This window comes from Hirundo rustica, chromosome 12, assembly GCF_015227805.2.
Source record: "Hirundo rustica isolate bHirRus1 chromosome 12, bHirRus1.pri.v3, whole genome shotgun sequence".
NCBI classification, from domain to species: domain Eukaryota; kingdom Metazoa; phylum Chordata; class Aves; order Passeriformes; family Hirundinidae; genus Hirundo; species Hirundo rustica.
Window position 1 is genome coordinate 528,812 of NC_053461.1, and position 18,348 is coordinate 547,159.

The 18,348-nt window shown below is 53.2% G+C and overlaps 1 protein-coding gene across 2 annotated transcripts in view; it reads left to right on the forward strand.

The window, feature by feature from the left end:
- PHF2 (PHD finger protein 2) overlaps nucleotides 1-15,728 on the forward strand; it is a 53,164-nt gene extending 37,436 nt beyond the window's left edge. Inside the window, exons 9-22 of one of the 2 annotated variants that reach the window (XM_040076041.2) lie at nucleotides 25-131; nucleotides 420-511; nucleotides 918-1,007; nucleotides 1,747-2,109; nucleotides 2,893-3,012; nucleotides 3,626-3,744; nucleotides 4,086-4,264; nucleotides 4,470-4,543; nucleotides 5,544-5,701; nucleotides 9,738-10,015; nucleotides 10,964-11,059; nucleotides 11,884-11,993; nucleotides 13,047-13,308; nucleotides 14,647-15,728. In XM_040076041.2, coding sequence (XP_039931975.1) covers nucleotides 25-131; nucleotides 420-511; nucleotides 918-1,007; nucleotides 1,747-2,109; nucleotides 2,893-3,012; nucleotides 3,626-3,744; nucleotides 4,086-4,264; nucleotides 4,470-4,543; nucleotides 5,544-5,701; nucleotides 9,738-10,015; nucleotides 10,964-11,059; nucleotides 11,884-11,993; nucleotides 13,047-13,308; nucleotides 14,647-14,735 — 2,137 coding nt within the window. In that variant the 3' untranslated portion in view covers nucleotides 14,736-15,728. The remainder of the gene's footprint in view (nucleotides 1-24; nucleotides 132-419; nucleotides 512-917; nucleotides 1,008-1,746; nucleotides 2,110-2,892; nucleotides 3,013-3,625; nucleotides 3,745-4,085; nucleotides 4,265-4,469; nucleotides 4,544-5,543; nucleotides 5,702-9,737; nucleotides 10,016-10,963; nucleotides 11,060-11,883; nucleotides 11,994-13,046; nucleotides 13,309-14,646) is intronic. The other variant, XM_040076042.2, reaches the window with a different exon arrangement.
- Nucleotides 15,729-18,348: the final 2,620 nt, after the last annotated feature.

Sequence of the window (18,348 nt, forward strand, 5' to 3'; positions counted from 1 at the left end):
GGTTCCCGTGGCTTTGTCCTGCAGGGCATACGAAGTGGAAAGGCGACTGAAGATCGTCAGCCTGACCCAGTTTCCCAACTTTGAAACGGCGTGTTGGTACATGGGGAAGCATCTACTGGAGAAATTCAAAGGTAAAGCTGCATTTCCCTGCCCGCCCTGATGGCTCAGCCGGGGGCTCCGAGGACAGGGACCCCGAATTTCAGTAGCCATGGCTGGCAGGAGCGCGGGCTGGGAGGGCTCAGCTGGGTTTGGGACACACCTGCTTATTGCCATCAGGCTGTAGCAGGGATTCATTTGTGGGGACCAGCTCTCAAAGAGTTAACTTCAGCTTTCCCAGTCACAATTTTCAACCTAAATGCTTCCTGTGAACAACTGTAGCTGTCAGGGGTTGAATGACACTGGGATTTTTCTCTGCTTAGGTTTGCATAAAGCTGGACAGCAACCTCCTGCTCATCTCCTTCAAGGAGCAAAGATTCTCAATGGTGCTTTCAGGTCGTGGACTAAAAAACAGGTAGGAGAAGCAGCCTGGATTAATCTTTTGCGTTTGTCAGTCGCTGGAGCAGAGAGGAAATTCAGGAACAAATAACAACTCCATTGCAAAAACCTCCAGTTCTAAGGTGCCTCAGAGAAGGAATTGGGAGAACTGGGGGTGAGCGAAGTGATGCTGCAGTTGTAAAAATGAAATAATGTCTGAAAAAAGATGTTTGACTTTGTTGTTCTCTCAGGACAACTTGTTACAATAATATCCAGAACAGGGAAATTTTTTTTTTTTTTTTTATTTGAATGTCTAATGCAGTCAACATTGATTTAAATAAGTAGGAAAAAATATAGACAAGTCGCTTAAAGAGGTTTTTTTTAATTATTATTTTTGAAGAAAACATGCACAGAAACAGCAATTTGGCTTTGTTGTGTTTTAGGCTTTAGCAGAGCATGAAGATGAACTACCAGAAAACTTCAAACCAGCACAACTTATCAAGGACCTTGCCAAAGAAATAAGATTAAGTGAGGTTTGTGCTGTTTTTATGCTATTTACTGTACTGAGGGCCCCGGCTGTAAAGTGCAGGGAGGTATCACCCATTGAGTGTGGTTCCACATCCTGCTGGGTGGAGGGAGATTGTGACACCAAAAGGTGACCACAGCTGGCTCAGCTCCTTCAGGAAGACGTTGTGCTGCATTCCCCCTGCTCTAACCACATCCAGAGACTCAAAACTGAAACCTATCTTCTCCTTTGATCCTCTTTGATGTAGTATTTAAGTTTTCTGATTGTCAGAACGGCAAGTTAAGCAGAAAATAATTTCTTTTTAATTAGGCAGTGTTAATTTTAATTGGGCAGCTATTTTACTGCTAATTTTTCCCGAGGGCACGAAATGTGATTCTGCTGTATTTATCTCCTCAGAATTAAATGGAAGGGGGTTTTGGTGGAGCTGATCAGCATTTTAAGCAGAAGGCCGTTCATTTTATCCGTCCAGTGTGGACAGGCCGTGTAACAGTCCCACAGGATGGTACAGCCCCGTGAGGGTTACGTTCCCTAAAGCCTCTGGAGTTCCTGCAGGCTTGAGGGAGCTGGGGGTGGGGATTGGTGAGCAGAGCGTTGCTGTGGCCTTGGGGGGACCTTCATTCCTCGGTCACGCTGCCCTGTGCTGCAGATCCCCCTCCATCACGTCCTTGGGCATTCTGGGGTTTGTTTCCCCATCTACCGAGGGTGCGGGCGTGTCTGAACCCCCTGTGCTTTGTGCCACACCGCAGAACGCCTCAAAAGCCAGCAAAGCAGACACGAGTGCCAACCCCCCTGCCGAGGAGATCTGTCCTGTGGACAAGGAGGAGGCCCCGTCGCCCGTCCAAGTCACCCCTCCACCCCCTCCCGCAGAAAAGCTCCCGAAAAAAAAGACTCCCAAAACTGTGAAAACCCCCAAACAACTCAAGCCATCCAAACCCCCGAAGCCTCCCAAGCCCCCCAAACCTCCCAAAGCCCCAAAAGTGAAGGGAGAAGGCAAAAAGAAAGGAAAGAAGGCGAAGGAGAGCCCACCACCAGCCATCCCCAACCTCGACCTGCTGGAGGCACACACGAAGGAGGCTCTGACCAAGATCGAGACGCCAAAGAAGGGGAAGGTGGGTCCTGTTTGAACCTCTCCCTCTTCTCCCACCCTCAGAGAGATAAAATCACTCCCTAGGTGTCATGCAGAAGGTGATACGAGCAGCACACTGGGGAAGCCTGGCTCTGCAGAGGCAAAGGAAAGGTTTGTAACTGCGGGCTCATTGCCCTTCTCCTGCCCAGCTGCTGGGCTTGGTTTGACTCCTCGTTGGTTATCCACTGATGTGGAGCCTCCCAGACACCCAAACGGTGCCAGTGACGACAGAACTCTCTTCTAAAGTGTCTCATTTGCTTGAGATGTTACTCTAGAATGAGTGACTGAAAACAGAACAATTGTTTTCTTTCACTTTTGCACACGTAGGACAAGTTTCTTTTTGATGTCCTGTGATTCTGGTGCCCTTTAATTCAACATGAATTTTGCTATGGATTTTGTTAGGGGCCAGGATCCGTCAAGGCTCTGACAGAGGAATGGCTGTATGCTGTTTGTGCAGAAATATCCATAAATCTTCCTAAAATGTTCCTGAAGTTCTGGCAGTTTGTGTGCAGTCTGTGAAAGCTGTCAGGGGGTGACAGACAGGGAGAGGGGAGTATTGGTGTATCACCACCAATGTGGAGAAGTGCAGCTGCTGTTCTGCACACTCTGAAGGAGCAACATTTGATTGAACTTCATTGTGGGGCTCAAAAAGAATAAATGGGAGTTTTCAAAAATATATCATGTTATTTCCCAGATAAGGCCTGTGTTTCTGATATGCCAACACTCCATCCTCATTCAGGGGACTTTTTCCTGACTTTTTTCCCAGGCTGCAAAGAATGTTTTAAGTGCTCCCAATAAGGAATCTGCAAGCAAGCAGAATGAGGTGGAGAAATTTGAAGTTCGAGAGCAAAATAAAAGCAAAACAGAAGCCAAATGGAAATACAAGGTAATGTCTCCTGTTAAATTCTGCCACGTGATGATGAGCCAAGGGTAGGGCTTGGTTGTGGTTCTGCCTAAATGGAGAGAACCAGGCACCAACCTTCAGTTCCCAAAGAAAGGAAAATTAAGCAGGAAATAATCAATTAATCCCTGATGAAGGAAGAGGGGCTGGATGGATTCTCCACAAGCATGTGCTGAGTTGTCCATTTGTCCATGGTGACAGCAGACTGTAGCAGTGAGATGGTTCAGTGCTGATCCCTTTTGTGATCCTTGCTCTGACACGGTCCTACTAGTTTGTCTGAAATCAATAAGTAATGAGAAATCAAAAACTAACTAATAGCTAATAATCAATAACTAATTTGAATGGCATCAAATTAGAGTTAATGAAACCTGAATTATGCCCTATGGATTAAAAGCTTGCCTTTCTTGAGGGCTAATGCAGGGTGAGTGCAATTCACTCATAGAACAGAACAGAACATTTTGTCTGCAGGGAAAATTTGATAGGGTTTTTAATATGGGAAGATTTAACAGGCTTAGATTTGGAGGGTACCTGGGAAGCTGAAACATAAATGACTCATTTGACTGATTTATTTATTTTGTTTTGGTCTTTTGCCTTTCAGAACAGTAAACCTGATTCGCTTCTAAAAATGGAAGAGGAACACAAATCGGAAAAGACGCCTTTATCAGGAAATAAGGACAACAAATTCATGTTCTCTTTCTCTAATAAAAAGTTGCTTGGGTAAGTGAAAAGATGACAACACACATCAACTAAAAAATGAAATTGAAAGATAATTATTTATTTTTTTTTATCCAAGATGATGAAAATCTGCCTTTCTGGGCAATGCAGAAAATACTCTATCATTAAAACTTCTTCTAGTGCTCTAGTCAGAGTACTATTTTGGGATAAAAATCGTAGGTTCAGAAATGTGTTTGTAAAATTATTCTAATGGCTTTGGCACCCCTGAAAGAATTCAGTTTGACTGAGATTTCTGCGTAGAGATACTCACTGTCTGTCAAGTCACAAGCTGTTTTCCACTCAGAGTGTTGTTACTGATCTGTAAATATTTTTTTTTTTTTCAGTTCAAAGGGAGTCAAAACTCATCTGAATACCAGCGTGTTTGGGTCACTGCAGAATTTTAAAGAGGACAAAGCCAAACCTGTACGGGATGAATATGAATATGTGTCAGATGATGGTGAACTGAAAATTGATGAGTTTCCAATCAGAAGAAAGAAAAACACTGCAAAAAGAGAACTGCCCTGTAAGGATATTTCCTGGTTTGTCTTTATCTGCTCGACAAAGTCTTAGGCGGTGATTGTCCGAAACAGTCGATAGAATCTTTAAACTCCGTGTGATTTATAACAAAGAGAGCCACGTCTTACCTGTCAGTCAAGTGTGAGTGGAACAGGAGGGCTGGTTTTTGAAGGGAAAAAACCCTGATTTTTTGTTTCTTTTTCTTCATTCAGTTTTGTCAGATAAGAAGGAAGCCCTGCAGCACACCCCTGTTAAGAAGCCGAAGGTGGAGTCGGTGCCGTACAAGGTACGGGGTTATTGTGCCCTCACCAGGAGGCTCTGTAGGGTCCTGCCCAGCCCAAACCATCCTGTGACTCTCTTCTGTGAGGGAGCAACTCAAGTGTTTGCTTTGTGCCGTTTGGCAGAGCCTCTCTGTCCATGGTGGGCTGGGCTGTGGAGCGCTGCTGGGCTCAGTGCCACTGAGCCTGCGTGGAGCTCACCTGCAGCACGGCACAGCCCAGGTGTGAGTCTGCCCTGTGCCTGAAACTCAGTGCTGGACACCAAATGGGATTAAAATGAAACGCTCTGCCCGACTCTGGTTAATGCAAACTCGCTTTATAATACTGGAATAAGTCAGAAAAAGCAAATAGTCTGTTAAGACAGGACCAAAGTGTTTGGCCCTCAGTAGTGAGGAGTTCTTTTCACCTTGGTTTGTGTCTGGGACACGCAGGAGGAGGTGCAGGCCTCTGGGTCAGTACCCGGGCTCTGGGGTAGAGCTGTCTCCCTGGGCAGGAGCCTAAGGAGGGAGTCTGGAGACAGCAGCCTGGCACCCCAAGCAATGAGGGCTGGTGCTGTAGCAGCCTGAAAGCAGGGCAGCAACAGGGAAAGGCTTGTTTTCTGGGGCACCAGACCACAGTGCCTAGAAATCCCAGCCCCAGAGAGAGGGTCAGAGGCAGGCAGCCCCCTCCAGAGCCTCACAGGACACTGTTCCTCCATATCCCATTCCTCTGCCTGATCCTCCCAGCCTTCTGCCGTGGGGATGGAAACACCACTGGTGAAGGGAATGGATCCCATTCAGGATCAAAGCTTTGGGAGGGGAAAGGAAAGCCTACCGTGCCTACAGGCCACAAGGAAATGGATTTTTACAGTGTGCTTGGTTTTGTTCTCTTTTTTTGTGTAAACGAAGCAAATTCCAAAGCCTAGGCCTATGTTTCTGAGGAGCAGCAGGCTGCAGAAGTCACTGTGCTGGTCTTGGGGACCAGCTCAGTGAGTTTCCACCTTTTTTAGCCCTTTCCTTGTTCTTGCAGAGCGAGGACTCATCAGATGAAGATTTGCTTCACATTGACACAGAGGCAAAGCCGGGACGCAATTCCAAAGTAAAGAAAGAGAGTGGAAGTTCAGCAGGAATTCTTGATCTTTTGCAGGCAAGCAAGGAAGTTGGGGGTTTAGAGTATAACACCAACAGGTACGCACCAGGGGAGCCTTTCCCTCTCACCTGTGAACAAAATTTCTCTTTTGTGCTCGTGTGTGAACGAGAATGAATTTTGCAGCTTGGGAACTGCTTTCTTCTCATCCTGTGATCCGGAGGGAGGGGGAGGAAAGATTTTGGTGGTATAATTTGAACAAATAGAGAATTTCACATCTGTGGATGCTGAAGATCAGTTTTAGCAATAATACTGCAACAGATGAATAATTCAAAGGAAGGAGAGAGCTCTGTGGCTGCAGCTTGAGGGTGGGAATTAAGGTTTTTAATGTTGTGAGAGTGTAATAAAGAAATCTAAATGGCTGGCATTTCTCCCATGAGGCAGTCCAAGGTGCCACAAATGCCAGGTGTTTGAAAGAAGGATAGAGGAAACTGTCTGCCCTCCCTCCCTCCCTCCCACCTCTGGTTATCATTCTTCTTCCCACCAAAAAATAAGGCTTGGGGGAAAAAAGTGAACATTTTGGTGGGTGTCTCTTCACCTGAAATGGAAATGTCTGCCTGGGCTTAGTGGTGTCTTATGTGGAAACTGACACTGGATGTTTTGGTACAGCACCAAACCCTTCAGTGATCCAGGCAGTGAGTGGGGGAAAGAAATGATCACATTAACACTTGGCTGCTTGACCATCCCTGGGGATTCCCTTTCCATTCTGCATTACGGTCCATAATGGGATGAGTATTTATGTTGATTTTATGGTTACATTTTGGCAGGGGATTAGACGCATCAAAAAGTAGTTAGGAGTATCTGACGCTGTAATAAAGTTTCTGGGTTAATAAAACTCCCATGCTGGAAGTTTGGTATTAAAAGAAGAAAATCGATCAGCTATTATAAGAAGTTAAAGGAATCCTCCTTGGGCCTGTGTGTGCTGCTGGCCGTTCTGCGGATAACACAGCTCCCTGCGTGCTGTGAAATGGTCCTTGACAAGCTCTGCCTTGCGAGGGGTTAAACCAGGATGGAGCAGGACTCACTCGGGCCTTTGCTGTCCCCCCTCAGGCTGGGTGCTGTGCCCAGGGTGTTTGAAGGCTCTGTGGTCCCATCCCAGACTCGGCTGCGTTGCTGCTCCGTGTGGGGTGTCTCAGCGGGAATGTGTCAGATCAGCGCTGGCCCTGGGATATACACTGGCTTTTGGCAGTGTGTGCTCCATCTTGATTGGAAAAAGCCCTGGTAAATGTAATTACCGTGTTTCATTTCCTAGTTACGCTGGGCTTTTCCAATGGCCATAAGGTGCTTTTTGAGGATAAAGAGGAGGAAAGGCGATAGGCAAACGCGGCGTCACGGCGTGAGGCCAGCGTGGCCACGTCTGGCTCTCAGGAACAATTGCCACCTTTCTCTGCTGGCAGGGCAGATGAAGGGTGGGGAATGAGTGTGTTCAGAGAGCTGTGTGTGCACACTGGGGCTGCTGTGGGGCGGCCCTGGGTCACTGTGGGCTCTCCTCCCACACAAGCAGCCGGTGCCTGCATCCCCGTCAGACCAGTGCCAGATCCCAGTCACCAGCGAGCAGGTCAGGGCTTCGGTGACAGTGGCTTATCTGAATCGTGGGAAACCCTCTTCTGTAAGATAGTGGGCTGCCACTAGCAGCTGGCCACCCCAGAGACCCTGCTGCATTACCTAGAGTGCTCTAGAGAGCTGCAGCTCAGCTACGTGTGCCAGCAAGACAGGGAGAGGGCAGGGCAGAGCTGCTGCAGAAAGGCTGCTGTGAGTGTGGGAACAGGCTGAAAGAACTGAAATGGAATAGGGAAAAAGTTTGGAGGGCTGGCCATCACCTGATCTTGAAAGGTGCAAAATTACTTGTGTCTGGGTCTGACTCAAAAATGGAAGAAAACACTGGGTTTGTACTGGAATTGTTGGAGTTCTTTATTTTTATACAACTGTGACTTCTCTGGAGGCACTGGTCAATCAGTAGCACTCAGCTGAAAAGTTATAAATTCAGTTTCTAAATACGAGGATACAGGTATGAGACTCAGTTACTGCTGATGGGAGGAAGGAGATGATCTAGAGAGGGTGAGCCCTTGGAGGGAGATGGCAGTGGTAGAGTTGGTGGTGAAGAGCAAGGCACCAGCTCCCCAGGCAATATCCTGCAGGATGCTGGGATCATTCCTGTGCCCAGCTCACTGAGGAGGCAAACCCTGAGCCCATCAGTGCTTGTCCCTGCCCCCAGCACATCTGGGGACACAGCCAGGGACAGGATGGCAGACCTGGGCACCACAGTCCCCCTGAGCCTCCTTTCCTCAGCCTGAGCCCCTTTCCCAGCTCCCCCCGACTCTCCTGGAGCTCCAGACCCTTCTCTGGTCACACCCCAGCCCCTCAATGTCCTTCTTGTCGCGAGGAGCCCCAAACTGACCCCAGGGCTGGAGGTGGGGCCCAGGGACGAGCACTGCCCCGGTCCTGCTGCCACCGCAGGGCTGGCACAGGCCAGGTGAGGGCACAAACCGCTGCCAGCGTGTCTGTCAGTGTCCTCCTCCTCCTCTCTGTGCACCCACAGCAGCAGCCCCCAGCACAGCACAGCACAGCAAGGCTGCTGGGCTGCAGGCAGGTCTGAGCTGTGCCCCAGTGCCACCTCCTGTGTGTTTGGAGGGGGCTGTGGGGATAGAGCAGGGCTAGAAGCACTTTGGCTGCTTTGTTCCTGCTCCAGAGCACTTTTAAAATGGTTTTTAAGCCATAATTGTAACTTACTGATAGTTCACTTTCATAAATGTGGCTTTTCAAAAATCATTGCTGAAGCTACAGAAAGGGGATATGGCTCTTCCAGAGCTTCGAAATTGCTTCCTGAGTCTTCTTGAATTTTTTTTGGCTTAGAAAGCTGAAATACTCCTGATGGAAGCACACCAGGCGCATGCCCTAATGAGAAACATTCTGCCCCATGTGCAGCTCTGAGACATTTCCCCCTTTTCAGGTTGGTGTTTGACTCTCAGAACCACTGGTTTTGATCATATGCCACCATTTATTTGTTGAAGTCTGTGTTGCTTAAGGCAGTTCCTCTCTGATTTACCCATTTAGTGGTCAGTATTTGATGGTCTGTTTGCAGTGTTTTGAGAGTCCAGTGTTTGGAAAAACAGTTCAGGGAAAAAAGGCTGGAAGAAAATATGATAATTCCTTGTAGATGATGCAAAATACTTCTTTGCCAGGGAGAAGGCAGAGGAGAAGGCATGATACTGGAGGGATTTAAATGGCTCTTTCCTAAATAAGTTTTTTATATTCTTCTGTTTGTTGAGTTGTGAACTAACACTCATTTTCAGGATTATGACTAAATGCCATTAGTGCCCAGAAAATTCCTTAATGGTCTTGTACATTACTCTATTTGGAGCCCAGATTAAGCTCAAGTAGGAGAAGGTGACATGGTGCTGTTAATTCTCTTGTATGTTTGTGGCTTCTATTGCACAACAAATGCATAAAAAGTTCCACAGATATTAATTCTTGCCACAGCAAGGTTTTTTTTGCATTTCACGACTTGCCCAAACTCCCAACTTCTGGAAATATTGGATGATGTGTTGGGCCATCTCAGAATCAGTTTCCAGCAGCTCCTGGAGTGGTGACAGCCCCTGCTGTGAAAACTGGGACCAAAAACTTCCAGGCACTTTTGAGCAGAGCCCCCCACGACACCCCCCACCAGTGCTGGTGCATAAGCTCTCCTTTTACAGGGGCTGGTAGTAGAGATTATAAATAATGTTATTAAAATATGATGATGATGAGGAGGAGGAGGAGGAGGAGGATAGTTGATATAGAGACACTGCTCTGACAGGAATTCTGCTGTGGGCTTTGGGAAATTCCCAGAGCTCTGTCCCGAGCGCTGACAGCCCCAGGGCCCTGCCCACATCTCCGTGGCTCCTGGGCCATCACCGCCACATCTGAGGCGCTCTCTGTGCTGCTCCTGTCCCATCAAATTCCCCACTGGCCCTGGTGGTAGGTGCAGCTGCTCAGAGGGATCAGGGCCCCCTCCTCGCACAGCTGCCGTGGCAGAGGGGAGGGGTTGGTGTTTGTGGAATCACTGAGTGCTCCAGCATCTCTCCCCGTGTCCCACAGCCAGCCACCTGCCTCCCCCAGCACGCAGGAAGCCATCCAGGGCATGCTCTCCATGGCAAACCTCCAGGCCTCAGAGTCCTGCCTGCAGACGTCGTGGGGCACCAATCAGGCGAAGAACAACTCCTTCTCCACACAAAACTCGAAAAAATCTGGTGGCGGCGGCAGCAAAAACGCTGGGAAGCGGCTGCTGAAGAAAAGCACAAAGAACAGCATCGACATCGAGGATTACGACGAGGACCAGGACCACTTGGATGCCTGCTTTAAGGACTCGGATTACGGTGAGTGGCGGGAGCGGGGTGAGGCGGTGCCTGGCCGTGCAGGGACACACCTGTGCCGCTTGGCAGATGTCCCTTTGCTCCTGGCTGCTTCCTCCTGCTCTGCCCCCGGCGTCGGCCGGGCGTGGCAGGATCGGGGATCCGCACGCCAGAGGACGCAGAGATGTGACAGCGGACTGGCTGCAGAGCCCAGGGTCACGCTGCCATCCAGGCGGGCTGCGTTCGAGGCGTGGCACAAAGAGAAACTCTCAGGAAACCTGGAGAGCCGCCGAAACCGCAGCAGTCAACCCAGAAACGGGGGCCTGTCCCAGAAATGTGGGTCAGGTACTGCTACTTGTGACAGAAATGTCCTTGTCTGCACAGTAGCAATTAAACCTCCAGCTGAGAGGAGTGAAAAGTTGAATTTGTACATGGGATAGGGATCCAATGCTATTTTGAGTTTGGGCAGAGAAGGCAAGCATCTGCAGCAGAAATGGGCACAAAGCCGGTTTGCACCAGTTACATAATTTCTGCCATGATTATCATGGAATCACAGAGTGCTTTGGGTTGGAAGGGACCTTCAAGGGCCATCTAGTCCCACCCTCTGCTGTGGGCACGGACACTTTCCACCAGACCAGGTGGCTCCAAGCCCTGCCCAGCCAGGCTTTGGACACTTGCAGAGATGGAGCAGCCACAGCTTCACTGGGCAGCCGAGAGGGACTCGATGATTCTTGTGGCTCCCTTGCAGCTCAGGGTATTCTGTGATTGTAGAGGAATATAGAGGGCCAGTTTAATGACAGCAGCTGCCAAGAGGAATGTGTGGGTGAGAGCAGAGTGAAGTCCCCGGAGTGTCACAGCTGTGGCAGAAGTGCTCGATGGCCTGTGGTCACTGCACCTGGGCAGAGCAAGGGCCTCTGTGCAGGGTGGAGCTGTTTCCTAAACTGAAACTCCTGCCTTTGTTTCCTACTGTAGTTTACCCTTCTCTCGAATCAGATGAAGATAATCCAGTGTTCAAATCCCGATCAAAGAAAAGGAAAAGTTCGGATGATGCCCCTTACAGTCCGACGGGTAAGTCAGTGCGGTCTGTGCTGCCCACACTCAGGCTAAGCCATGCAAATCTCTAAGACCCAACCACTTTTCCAGGAGTGTGGAAACCGCACAGTGAAGGATTAACCCTTTCCAGGGCAGCGGGAGGTGATCCAGGTGCTGGGATTCCTGCCAAGCAGTTTTAGCCTTCCTCCTGCAATCAGCAGGAGAAAGTCATTCCTTGGTTGGTTTATTTCTCCTCACACTCTTAGTGACAGACCATTTGGTTGCCACCTTAGCAGTGGTGTAAGAGTGAATCAATCCCTGGACAGCTGAGCTGCCGTGGATTTCAGGGGTTGACTGTGGGAACAGCGAGAGAAAGCAGGAGCAGTCTCCTCCATGTTCAGCCAAGGCTCACGGTCTGGGAGGGTTTGTTCTGCCCTGGGTTTGTTGGAGCTCACCAGGGGCAAGAGGGCCCCTAGACCCCTTTGACCCCTGTGGCCCACGAGCAGGGCACCCTCTGTGTGTGCTGCGTGTGACAAGCAGCCCACGCTTGGTCTCAGCAGCTTGTGGCCCTGCATGTCCTCCCCCGGCTGCAGGTGAGCACCGTCCCTTTGGCAATGCCACTCACAATCCAGGAGGTGGGCACAGACCACGGGGCTTTGGCGTCAGGCGGCCATGGAGCTGTGTGACATCTCCACCAGCAGCTTCTGCCCGGAGGCTGTTGGTCTCACTGGGGCCTGGGGAAGGGAAGGGCTGAGGTTGTCCCCACCTCTCCCGGCTGAGCAGGGCAGAGCCGTGACCTGGGGTGGCCCTGCTGCCCGCTGGGCACATCCCTGCCCCTCACTGCTCTGCTCTCCTTGCAGCACGCGTCGGGCCCTCGGTGCCCCGGCAGGACCGGCCGGTGCGGGAAGGCACCAGAGTCGCCTCCATCGAAACCGGACTGGCCGCCGCCGCCGCCAAGCTGTCCCAGCAGGTGAGGGGCTGCCCGGGGAGCTGCCAGCAGCGAGAGCCCTGTCCCCAGCAGCAGAGCCAAGTGCCGTGCCAGCCCCGCACGGTGACACGAGGTGCCCGCTCCTGCCAGCGACACGAGGCTCTGCGGTCTCAGTGACATAACTGGGATCCGAGCCCGGCGGGGTCACAGCGCACCTGACCGCGCCACGAGGCAGCGAGGGACAGAGAAGGGCACAGGGAGGGAGGAGGGAGGGAGAATGGCTGCCCCAAGGAGTGTGTGACGTGTGCTTGAGAGCCTGCCTGGTGCGACTGCCTGTCTGTGCAGACCGGCTGCTGGGAAGGGTCGGGGTTTGCTTCCAGAGCTGTGGTCAACTGTGAGCAGGGGGTCAGTTTAGGAAAGGAACTGGGGCAGTTTGGATGTTTGGTGTCTGGTCTCTGGAGGGGCCAGAGGAGCCCCACAAAGGTGACACGGTGAGGTGACAAGGTCTGCTGGAGCGAGGTCGGTGAGGGGCCTCAACGAGCTGGTGGAGATGCGGGTTGTGGTGGCCTTGGGCTTCTGCGCTGTGGACTTTTGAGTAGAAGAGCTTAAAGGATGGTGGCAGGGTTTCAAGAAGAAGGAGCTGGAAGTAGACAAGGGACACGGGACAGTAGCAGGCCTCTACCATCCCCGTGTGCATGTGCAGGTGCAGTTACAGGTCAGGAGATGACGTGTGTGTCCTAGCAGGAAGCAGAGGCCGAATCGGTGGGATTTAATATCCTTCGTGCTGTTGTGCAAGGGTGTGAAGATCCCTGAAGATAGGAGGTGCCAGTTTTTGTGGAAGATGGAAAGAGTTGCCTGTGCTGACCACGCTGGCCGCAGCGGGGAGGAACCAGGAGGATGCGAGGATGTAGAGGCACGAGAGGCAAACGTGTGTGTGCAGCTGTGAGCCAGACGTGTCGGAGCAGCCCCCGAGCGCTGTCCGTGGCCAACTCCTGGGCTGTCCTTGTATCAGCACCCTAAGCAACGCCGCTGGCCCTTGCCCTAGATAAAGGTCTTCTGGGGATTAATCTGAGCTTCATCTTTGTCATTTTAAAGGAGGAACAAAAAGGCAAGAAGAAAAAAAATACCAAAAAGAAGCTGTCAGCCCCCAACGCAAGCAAAGCGGCTCAGGAAGGCGGCTCCCCCGAGCCGAAGCTGGAGTCCCAGGCCAGCAGCCTCACAGATCACGAGTACACCGCAGGGGCCAGCACCTTTGGGGTCGCCCAGCCTAACAGGGGATCGCAGCCGATGGCACCCGGCGTCTTCCTCACACAGAGGAGACCCTCGTCATCCTCGCAGAACAATGCCTCCGCCAAAGGTACCAGGAAACGCCTGGGTCGTGGTGCAGGAGTGAGTGGGGAAGGGTGAAGGGCCGTGCAACCCCAGCCTTCCCCCCGCGTGTGCTGCGGGCACGCACGGCTGCAGGCGTGTGCTCACCGCCCTGTGCAGGGACAGGGCCCCTGGCCTCGGCTGTCCTGGCACAGGGGGCGAGAGGTGCTCCTGTGCCGGGTGCAGGGCGTGGGGGCTGCCGTGGCAGCAGCACGGCCCCGGCTCAGGAGCACGTCCCAGACCGCCTGGAGCTGGCCAGGGGAGGATGCGCCCACGCAGGCTGTGCCCAGGGCTGGGGCAGGCACTGTGCCCTTGGTGGTGGCTGGACAGCAGCTCTGTGCTGACTAGCTGAGGACAGTCCTCCCAGGACATGTAGAGCAGGACAGATCTCTCCAGAGAGGGAGCAGAGGAACATCAAATCTTGGGCAAAGGCAGGAGAGAGGAAGAGGTTGCTTGCTGTCAGCTGTAGGGAAAGCGTGAGAAAGCTGAGCCTGCCCCAATCTGGTCTGGGACCTCCTGCTCTCCACTTGAACTCGGCTCAGGAAGCGTGACTGAGGCAGGTGTGTGGGACAGGCAGTGTGTAGTGTGAAAACTGTGTGTGATCCCACCGGGAAAGGCCCCAGTGACAAGTGAGGCAATGTGGCGGATGTTTCCTGAATTCCACGTATTCGGGCGGAGCAGAAGAGAGGCAGAGCAGAGTTCCCTGGCAGCTTGGATGGCCATAGGGCGGGATGTGTGCAGCCTGTGGTGGGGGCTGCTGGTACCTGTGGCTTTCTGCAGAGCTAGAGCGGAAAGAACGTGTTTGCCTGGAACTGTGCTTTTGTGGTGAAATGGTGGGAAACAGGTCCAAGGTAGAGAGGTGCCCAGGAGCCTGGAGCTGTGGGGTGTCTGCGTGTGTGCGTGTCTGTGTGTCTGTCTGTGTGAGCAGCCTCCCCCTGAGGAGCAGGATGGCACTGGTGGGGCTGGGTTTGGCTGTCACCCTGTGGGCAACCAGGTGACCATGAGCAGTGAGCCAGGGCAGGTGAGGGCAGGGCAGCAGGGCAGGTGCTGCAGGGACAGGAGGGTTCCTGGCAGAGCTGCAGGGACAGGAGAGTCCCAGCAGAGCCATGGGGACAGGAGGGTGCCCGGCAGAGCCATAGGGACAGGAGGGTGCCCGGCAGAGCTGTGGGGACAGGAGGGTGCCTGGCAGAGCTGTGCCTCCTGGCGCAGGTGTGGATGTGTCCCTGGAAGCACAGGGACAGGGGGGCAGGGGGCAGCTGAGGGTCTGTGCCTGTGGGGTGGTGTGGGGTGGGCGTGGGTCCTCACCCCAAGCCCGCTCTCCTTCCAGGGAAGCGTACGAAGAAGGGCATGGCCACGGCCAAGCAGCGGCTCGGCAAGATCCTGAAGATCCACCGGAACGGGAAGCTGCTGCTCTAGTGGCCGCGGGGACACTGCCACCCAGTTCTGGGCCACCACCACCATCATCCCTTTAACTTTCAGCGGTCGGACTGTACAGAATCCTGCTATAAATATTTTTTAATATAGATGTCCTTTCTCAGAGCGCTGAGAGCGACTAGCCGCAAAAAGTTAATACTGATCTCGGCCACCGAGGAGCGCGTCGGGCTCTCCGCCCCAGCCCCGGGCTCAGCCCCTCTGCTCGCCCGGCCAGCGGCCAGCCGGGCAGCCACCAGGAGCGGGCAGGGCCACTGGGCCACAGGGCCACCGGGCCACGTGGTGGGAGGGCACCGCAGCACTCGAGGCGTTGGCGGGGCGGCGGCGGGCGCGTCCCTCAGGCACCGCCGCCGCCCCGCGCGGCTGCTCCCGGCCCCTTTTCCTAGAATGTAGCTTGTACATAGCTTTTGGAATAACCACCGCCGGGTTTTTATACGGGGAGGGTCTCTCCGGGCGCTGCCCGCCGGTACCAGCTCTTTGCGTAACTTCTTGTACGAGGAGGGAGACAGTTATTTTACTAGCACCTTGTGGAGTGTTTCCGTGTTTTGTGACGATGTAATTTATTAATGTTTGTAGCTTTTTATATTTGTACATTTCTTATGGGCTTTGTTTATATACACACATTACCGGGGCGCGGCGCCTGCGGGGAGCCAGAGCCACCTGCCGCCGTGTGCCAGGGCCGCCGGGGCCACCAGGGCCACCAGGGCCGCCACCAGGGCCACCAGGGCCGCGCCGGCTTTTTTTATTATGATTATGATTATTATTAGTATTATTATTTTTTCGCGACATGTACATTTCTAACAAAGTTTATCGTGGCTATCTATCTATGACAGTGTTTTATTTACCGATTCATATCAAATGCTCTTGTATCGACTTCACAAAATCTTAAGTAAACCTAGAGCAAAGTTTAAAAAAAGGAGAAAAAAAAGAAAAAAAAAAAAAAAGAAAGCAAAGTAAAACTATTTCAGGTTTTGTACACGATTGCCTGGGCCTGGCCTTTTTGTGGGGTCGGCGAAGGAGGGGTGGGGAGGCGGCCGGAGGTCCCTGAGGGTGGGTGAAGGAGCGAGCAGGGCCCCACAGCTGGCACAGACAGGGGCTGGCTCTGCTGCCGCTGCCCCCTGTGTCACCTACCCCCTTACACAGCTCTGCTTGCTACAGCACCACGAGCAGCCCCGGCCAGCTGGGCATGGTCTGGAGCGTCCCAGTCAGACTCCTCACAGTCACCCAAAGGTGTGCCCTGCCATCCAGCACATCATCCACCTCCCGTGGACAAACACACGTGCCTGTTTCCTCTGCTTCCTCCCTCTTGGGTGTCACTGTGTGCTCCAGCCTTTCCCAGTCTTTGTGCTCGCTGAAACCTGCAGCACCCCACCATCTGTGGGACACGTGCAACCTGCGTTTTTCTGTGTGCTGACACAAGGCTGTTCCCACATCCCACGCTGCTCCCTGCTCTTGGACACCTCGTGATGGCGTGGCCCGAGCCCCCTGCAGCCTGCACAGTTACCTGTTACCTGCACGGGACTCACCTGTGTTACCTGTTACCTGCACAGTTACCTGTTAGTTACCTGCATGGGACTCACAGTTACCTGTTACCTGCACAGTTAGCTGTTAGTTACCTGCATGGGACTCACAGTTACCTGCAGCCTGCAGTTACCTGTTACCTGCACAGTTACCTGTTACCTGCACGGGACTCACCTGTGTTACCTGTTACCTGCACAGTTACCTGTTAGTTACCTGCATGGGACTCACAGTTACCTGCAGCCTGCAGTTACCTGTTACCTGCACAGTTACCTGTTACCTGCACGGGACTCACCTGTGTTTCCTGCTGCCCTGGATGGCCCCAGGGCGCAGCCCCAGGGTGCTCTCCCTGCTCGCAGGCTTTGGGGAGCGCTGGCAGTCCGTGCTGGCAGGGACGTCGCGGCCGGGCTGCGGGGGCTGCGGCGATATCGAGCCATCGCCAGCTGGGGGAGTTCACAGTTCAGAAACAGCCGCGGCCGGGAAAATGGGACCGGCCGGAATGGAGCCTCCCGAGCACCGCCCGCCGCCGGGGACACGAGAACAGCCCTGGCTCGACAGCAGATATCTCGGGCTGGAAGGGACCCTCAGGATCACCGGATCCTGAGGAGGTGCTGTGAGGGGTGAAAGCGAGCACCCACCCAAGGCACACACCCAGGGCACCCAGGGCATCCAGGGCACACACCCAGGGCACCCAGGGCATCCAGGGCACACACCCAGGGCACACACCCGGGGCACCCAGGGCATCCAGGGCACACACCCAGGGCTCCCGTGCAGGGACAAGGGGTGACAGCAGCTGTGCCAGCCTCCCTGTGCAGGAGCCCGGGGCTGGCACAGGGTCCTGGTGCCGGTGTGGGACCATCGCTCGCCGTGGCTGTTCCCTGGGAACTGGCGAAGGCGCCGCTGGGTGTGCGGAGGATGGCCCGGCCAGGGAGGCGATCTCTGCGCGCTCACGGGCGGGGGGCTGCGGGCTCTCCTGGTAAATCAACCACTACTCACAGCGTTCGTGTTCCTGCTCTTTCAAAGACACTTTGTACCGACAGGATTCACTCCAACCCAGACATTTGGCACAACCACGCCTCAGTCTCACACAGCCCCACGTTCATCATTCCCCGTGGCTGGGCAGCTCTGCCCGGGCCTGGGGCAATTCCAGCCATGGCCCGGTTCCATCCCGGCTGCAGGCGCCGTTCTTTCCATTCCATCTGCCCGGATCTCAGTGCCCACCCCACAGGACTCACAGCATTTGTGTAAACCGTTTGGAAGTGTTTCTCTGTATATCACAAGAGAAAGCCTGCTTCTCCTCTTCTCTTGAGAATGTAATAATTGTAATGAATTGGATTTTCTCCGCAGCCTGCAGGGAAGACGCACTTTGGAACACATTTTCATGTCATTCTCCTGTCCAAACTCCACATCCTCCTGCGCACCAGCTCAGGATGTTTGCTAAACATTGATCTCCACGGTGCAGTCCTCCTCGGGGCGAGGCACGGACCGGCCTGGGGCTGCCCACCTCCCCGGCTCACCGGGCTCCGCAGGTGTTTGCACACTGCCTGCGACCACCAGTCTTCCTCCCACCTTCCACTCAATCAAATAATTAGCAGTCACTTAGGAGTCCATTAGGTGACACCTCTTGGAAGTCCTTGTGTTTACCCTGCTCCTTCATTTATGAGCTCTGTTCAGCAGCCCAAGGGAAACCCTTTCTTCTGGGGTCACCAGGGCACCCCGGGCTCATCTTCACTCTCCTGGCTGGACTGCAGAAGGGTTCCCACTGATCTCTCACCACCGGCTGGGCAGTGGGCACAGCTCCTTTCCTTCGTGGTCCCTCAAAAGCCGCCTCACTGGGAGCCTGCCCTCCTGCTGCCCGTGGGGAGCGTGTGGCTGCAGCAGAAACTCCGGTCATTCTTTTCCCTTTCTTTGCTGAACTCAGCAGCTCCAGCCCGCAGCCACTCCATTTGATTGCTGCCATAAAACATATTTAGGGGGTTGGTTTGGAGGACAAACCTTCCACACAGTGTGGAATATCAGATGCCTGAATCCAGAGCAGAAGGGGAGGAAGGGATGAACGCTTTCTAGAAGCACTTACGTA